Source organism: Psammomys obesus, unplaced genomic scaffold, assembly GCF_907164565.1.
Source record: "Psammomys obesus unplaced genomic scaffold, mPsaObe1.curated_primary_1811, whole genome shotgun sequence".
Taxonomy (NCBI): domain Eukaryota; kingdom Metazoa; phylum Chordata; class Mammalia; order Rodentia; family Muridae; genus Psammomys; species Psammomys obesus.
The window spans coordinates 1-6,735 of record NW_026586353.1 but is presented as its reverse complement, the minus strand read 5'-3'; the positions used below and the strand labels follow the sequence as shown (position 1 = coordinate 6,735).

The 6,735-nt window shown below is 45.3% G+C and overlaps 1 protein-coding gene across 1 annotated transcript; it reads left to right on the top strand.

The window, feature by feature from the left end:
• Positions 1 to 2,290: 2,290 nt before the first annotated feature.
• On the top strand, positions 2,291 to 6,710 carry LOC129672213 (leukocyte immunoglobulin-like receptor subfamily A member 6; the record flags this gene model as incomplete). The annotated part of the gene is made up of 8 exons (XM_055601509.1): positions 2,291 to 2,462; positions 2,618 to 2,653; positions 2,835 to 3,113; positions 3,232 to 3,534; positions 3,825 to 4,106; positions 4,249 to 4,548; positions 4,869 to 5,153; positions 6,332 to 6,710. Coding segments are annotated over exons 1-8 (1,898 nt in total), but the record flags the coding sequence as incomplete, so codon positions are not given.
• Between the last annotated feature and the right edge of the window lie 25 nt (positions 6,711 to 6,735).

Genomic DNA, 6,735 nt, shown 5'->3' with positions numbered 1-6,735 from the left:
TCAGTCTGGTGCTTTTTCAGACAAATAGGAAAAGTGCTTCCTCAAGGTCCAGCTATACCACTCCTAGGCATACATCCAAAAGGTGCTCAATTACCCAACAAGGACATTTGCTACATGTTTGTAGCAGTTTTATTCGTAATAGCCAGAATCTGGAAACAACCCAGATGTCCCTCAACGGAGGAATGGATACAGAAATTGTGTTACATCTACCCAATGGAATACTACTCAGCAATTAAAAACAAGGAAATCATGAAATTTGCAGGCAAATGGTGGGATCTAGAAAAGATCATCCTGAGTGAGGTATCCCAGAAGCAGAAAGCCACATATGGTATGTACTCACTTATAAGTGGCTATTACTCATATAATATAGGATAAACATACTAAAATATGTACACCTAAAGAAGCTAAGCAAGAAGGAGGACCCTGGGTAAGATGCTCAATCCTCACTCAGAAAGACAAATGGGATGGACATCGGAAGAAGAAGAAAAGAGGTAACAAGACAGGAGCCTACCAGAGAGGGCCTCTGGAAGACTCTACATAGCCAAACTTTGGGCAGAGTGCAGGGAACCTTATGAAAGAAGAGGGAGATAGAAAGACATGGAGGGAACAGGAGCTCCACAAGGAGAGCAACAGAACCAAGAAACCTGGGCCCAGGAGTCTTTTCCAACCAATGACCATGCATGTAGATAACCTAGATCCCCTGTACAAATGTGGCCCATGGCAGCTTAGGTGTCTAAGTGGGTACTCTAGTAAGGGGAACAGAAACTGTCTCTGACATGAACTATGTGGCTGCTCTTTGATCACCTCCCCCTGATGGGGAGCAGCATTACTAGGCCACAAATGAAGATAATGTTGCCAGTGTTGATGAGACCTGATAGGCTAGGGTCAGATGGAAGGGTAGTAGGCCTCCCCTACCTGTGGACTTGGGGAGGAGCATGGGAGGAGATGAGAGAGGGAGAGTGGTATTGGGAGATAATGATGGAGGGGCTACAGTTGTGAGACAAAGTGAATAAATTAATTAATATTAAAAAAATAAAAAAATACCTAGAAGAATTCTGAACAATAAAATAAAAGAAACAAAGAGGTAAGAATGCTAAGGTTGTGCCTATAGAAATTGCATTTGTTGGTAAGAGGCAAGGACTGTAGGAGACCGTTGAACAGACTAGAATCAAATCAAGACCCATGACAATATCATGCTGTCTTCCACATATCCATACAAGTGTCCTCTGTGTTCATTTGTGACAACTGTATGATCACGTTCTCAATGTGTCTCTTCTGTTCTGCATTCTCTAAGCAGCATGAACCTCCATCTGCCCTTGCTGTGGAACACTGCTCTTGAGGAATGCCATGACTCTGGTCCTATTGATGTCTCAGTAGCTGTGATTACACACAGCTGACCTACACAAGATTGATCCTATCAATATTCCTTCATGGTAAAGAAGGAATATAGTTCCCTGGGGAACTATAGCCAGTTAAAAGGTGCTGCACAATAGTTTTATGCTGTAATGTAAGCACTGAAAATTTGCCAATATTGCTGTGCATCATGGAGCATACTGTTATCTGAACATTTGGCAGGTACTTGCTGGTTGATGGATCTCTGTCAGTTTAAGCCAGTCAGGTGTACATAGTGAGTTTCAGCACAGCCATAGTTCATAGTGGACACTGTTTCAAAAAAAATCTGAAAACAACTTAAACATTAACCACAAACTTCTAAGGAACCCTAATATAACTCATTGGCCCACCAGCTAGATTTGTGTAGGGAATTGTCTTTGTTTCTGTCTCAACTGTGTCATCTTGGGTCAATAGACATTTTTCATATATCCTCAGAAAAAGTGCACACAAAATCTCTAAGCCACTCAAGGGCCAATGTGACGAATGGCCATTGGTTTGTTATGGTGGAAGGAGTAAAGAAAAACCAAAAAGCAGCTCAGAAATACAAAGACCAACTACCTTGTGTCCTCAAATGGGAAGATGCTGGCTCAGGAAATGCCAGGGCTATTTTATATTGAGTCCTGGCCCATGGTGACTAGGACCATCCGGGAAGATGTAGATGGGTAAAATGGAGATGTTTTGCATGAAGAGATTACAGTCATATTTGGGTGTGTAATGCCAACATACAGGAAGCTCTCTAAACAGAACAAGTAGACTGAGACCTGCATGAGATTTGAGAGTTCTGTTTTTGAAACCAAAACAAAACTAAAGAACTAGAAAAAACAGAAACCACATATTCTCGAGCCCAACCCAGCACAGAACTGGGGGAACAAGAGTCAGGCTTCCCAGAATATCAGTTCCTCTTCCTCAGTGGCTGACAGTATGATATCCTCCTGACACAGAAAGAAAGCGCCTTCATAAGCCATAACACGCTTTGTGTCCTTCCATTTGGCAAGAAGAAAAATTATCTGCAAATCTGCGGCAACTGGAAGATGCTATGACTCCCATTATCACAGTCCTTCTGTATCTTGGTGAGATGAGAAGGTGGGAGGAAGAATTCTGGTCTGAGGGAATCCACCTCACAACCATGCCTTGGCCCATGGGTCTCTCACAGCTGAGAAGTCATGTGGAATTGCAGGGCCTGCTCAGGCTTCAGTGCAAACACTCATAGGTAACTCTCTTGCAGGACCAAGCCTGGTCTTCGGGAACCCAGCACTGTCAGGTGAGTGTCTTCTTAGCTGTCCCAGACTGCACATCCTTGGTGGGACTACAGGTCACTCCTGAACTGAGGAGATGGAGAACAGCAGGTGTGTACTGATTGTTGGGGTGCTTGAAAGGTACCGGATCTGAGAGCAGCTCTCAGATGGAGATGTCCTTGGACCCAGCTGCCAATTTTCTTGCAGGGGCCCTCTCTAAACCCACAATCCAGATGGTGCCAAGCAATGTGGTAACCAGTGGGAACCAGGTAACCATCTTCTGTGAAGGACCCTTACATGTCAAGGAATATCGCTTCTACAAAGAAGGAAGTGAAGATTACTGGAAACTTCTAGAAACTGAGAAAAAAGCCGGAGTCTATATTTCATCAGTTCAATGGAACAGTGCAGGCCGATATTGGTGTTCCTATATACACCTCACTAACATGTCAGAACAGAAAAGTGACATCATGGAACTTGTGGTGACAGGTGAGAAGACCCTTGAGGGAAGGAATATATTCACTGGGGGCTTCTTCCTCAAATGTGAGAAGAGGGGAGCAATGCTTTCAGGAGGAGTCCACTTAACAGGCTTCCTGTTCTCTATTAGGAGTTCATCCAGACAAAGTCACCCTGTCAGCCATTCCCAGCTTTGTCGTGACCTCAGGACAGCATGTGAACCTTCAGTGTTTCTCACAAGCGGCATATGACAGGTTCATTCTAGTGAAGGAAGATGAGAAGTTCTCCTTGGCTGAGCCAGCAAGGAATACATTCACTGGGAGCTTCCAGGCCAGGTTCACAGTGGGTCCTGTGACTCCCAACCAGAGGTGGAGGTTCACATGCTATGGACATTACTCAAGTAATTCCCAGCTATGGTCAGTTCCCAGCAACCACCTAGAGCTCTTGGTCTCAGGTAAGAAAACCTTTTCCTTTCCCTTAAATGATATTACAACTGACACAGAATCCCAGGGAAGGACCTGATGTGTCAGGGTCATTGAGAGTGGATGCTATTTAAACCAATGTTAGAGAATGTGTGATTCAACTGTACCTGGGGGGCAGAAATTGATATTAACAGTGGAACTGAAAATCCTGCAAAAATAGTGGTGTCCTTCTGTTATTGTAGACCACTGTCCTTTGCAAGTGTGACCTTCTTTAAGCAACTATCCTAACAGACACACCTCATGTTCTTCTACTTCTTTGCAGTGACCCTCCAGAAACCCTCCATCTGGGCTCACCCAGGCTCTGTAATGACCTTGGGTAGTCCTGTGACTATCTGGTGTGAGGGGAGCCAAGAAACCCAAGAATATGTGCTATACAGAGAGGGAAGCCAAGAGTCCTGGTACATGAAGGTAGAAAAGGACAACAATAAGGCAAATTTCACCATCCCGTCTTTGTCACAACTGAATACAGGACAATATCGCTGTTACTCTTACTCTTCTTTTGGGTCGTCAGAACCCAGTGACACCCTGGAACTGGTGGTTACAGGTGAGAGTGATCTCAGGGGTCTTAGCTCCAGATGTTACTCTCAAGCAAATCCTGCCCTAACTGTATCTCCTATCACAAACCAACCATGGGGGACATGCGGTCTGTGTAAGCCCATTTGATATTCCATATGTATCTTTCCTAGGAGTCTACAAAAAGCCTACCCTTACAGCCCTGGAAAATCCTGTTGTAAACCTGGGCATGTCTGTGACAGTCTTGTGTTCCTCAACTGAAAGATTTAACTGGTTCGTTTTAACTAAGAATGATCAGAAGATTTTCCAATCCTCTCGTCTCCAAAGTATATACACTGGGGTGTACGAGGCAAGTTTCAAAGTGGGACCAATAACCTCAGGCCAAAGGTGGAGATTCAGCTGCTTTGGCTATGGAACAAGTAATCCTCAGGTGTGGTCAGAAGCTAGTGACCCGGTGGAGCTCCTGGTCTCGGGTGAGGAAGTCTGAGACTCTCTGTTGAATAAATTTGCACCCGACTCAGTTTCCCCGTGGAGAACGTGGTGTGTGATGTGTCTGAGAACCCAGTGCTCTAGAGCCAACTGACACAGAGAGCAGGCTGTGGGAGACAGCATTCAGTAAATGAGGGGAGGGGATAGTGAGAATGGAACCTGGGAAGTCAGTTGAGTGATGGGTCTTCCCATGACATTACTGACCCTTTTGCTATTCAAGGGTAAACTTCATGGTCATCAGTAATTTGACCTTTACTCTAAGATTGTTCAAAGTCTTACCTCCTTCTCACCTTCTTTTTTTCAGGGACCCTCAAGAAACCCACCTTGGGGGCCAATCCAGGTTCTGTGATCACCTCAGGGAATTCTGTGGCCATTTGGTGTAAGGGGACCATGGAAACCCAAATATATTTCCTGTATAAAGTAGGAAGCCCAGCACCCTGGGCCAGACAAATTCCAAAGAAGCCTGGTAACGAGGTCATCTTCTCCATCACTTCCATACAAAGCCGCAATGCAGGGAGATATCGCTGTTACTGCTACAATTCTGCTGGGTGGTCACAGCACAGTGACATACTCGAGCTGGTGGTGACAGGTGAGAGGACACTTCCCCAGTCTAGGAACTCCCTGAGGAAAGCAGTTTGTTCACAGAAATTTCTCCTTCTAGTACCCAGAAGAGGGGGGCGATGTTTACCAATGATTCCACTTACAGGCTCTCTCTTCACTCCCAGAGGTTTACCCCAGTAAAGTCACTCTGTCAGCCCTGCCCAGCTCTGTGGTGACCTCAGGAGGATATGTGAGCCTTCACTGTGACTCACAAGCATCCTGTAACAAGTTCATTCTAATGAAGGAAGAAGAGAAGTTTTCCCTCAAAGAATACATACCATGAGCAATCTGAAGCCTTGTGGGTCCAGGGACTTCCAACCAGGGACAGAGGTTCCCATGCTATGGCTATTACTTGAGCAGCTCCCAGCTGTGGTCAGTGCCCAGCCACATTTGGCTCCTTCAGGCTCTGTGATCCCCTAAGAGAGTCCCACAACCAGCTGGGGTGAGGGGATCCTAGGATGCCATAAATTCACATAAATGGAAGACCAATATTCTCAGACAGAGAGACCCAAGAAAGACCACAACTGTGAGGCAAAATTCCTGATCCCTTGACAGCCTGCATGCAAGGCGATATAACTGTTACTCTTATAGCTCTTCTGGGTGGGCAGAGCACAGTGACAGCCTGGAGCTCGTGGTGGCAGGTGGCAGGACTTAAGGGTCATAACCCTTGCTTCTTTCCTCGGAAACATTTTCCCAAACCTGTTCTTCCATAGCCAATCTGCTGGAGAATGTTATGGCGGTTTAATTTTTATATTATTATTGAATTTGTTTCTCATTTAAGATCTTCTGATCAAGATTCTTAAAGCCCTCATATATCTTTTATAATTGCTAATTCTTTATTTCTTTTTAATTTTTTAAATAAATACATTTTTAAAAATTTGTTCATTTTATATCCCAACTCTAGCCCCCTTCCTTGTCTCCTCCTGGTCCCACTCTTCTTCTCTCTTCCTTCTTATACCCTCCCCTCCCAGTCCACACAAAGAGGGAGCCCTTCTCCCTTACCTTCTGAGCCTAGCCAATCAAGCCTCCTCAGAACTGCCTACATCCTATTCCTCTGTGACCTGGCAAGGCTGTCCTGCCAAGGGGAAGTTAGCACAGAGTGGGCAACAGTGTCCATGTCACAGACAGTGTCTGTTTCACTTGATAGTCTGCCTCCTTCTCTCCTAGGTGTCTACCATGACAAACCTACTTTGTCAGCCTTGCCCAGCCCTGTGATGACCTCAGGTGGGAATGTGACCCTCAGGTGTGTCTCATCAAAAAGATATGATTGGTTCTTTGTGACTGGGAAAGATCTGAAGTTCTCCATGTCTCAAAAGGCACAGTTCATACACACGGGACAGTTCCAGTCTCTGTTTCCTGAGATCTCTGTGGCATCCAGAAACAGTGGGCCCTTTACATGTTATGGGTACAATACAAGTACTCCACATGTGTGGTCAGTGGCCAGTAACTCTCTGCAGATACATGTTTCAGGTGAGGAAATCTCCACATTTATTTCAACTCAACTGTGTTTTGACACCCAAAATAGTTTGTCATATGCCCTGCTGCTGTCAGGGGCATTCTGGGACAGGGCT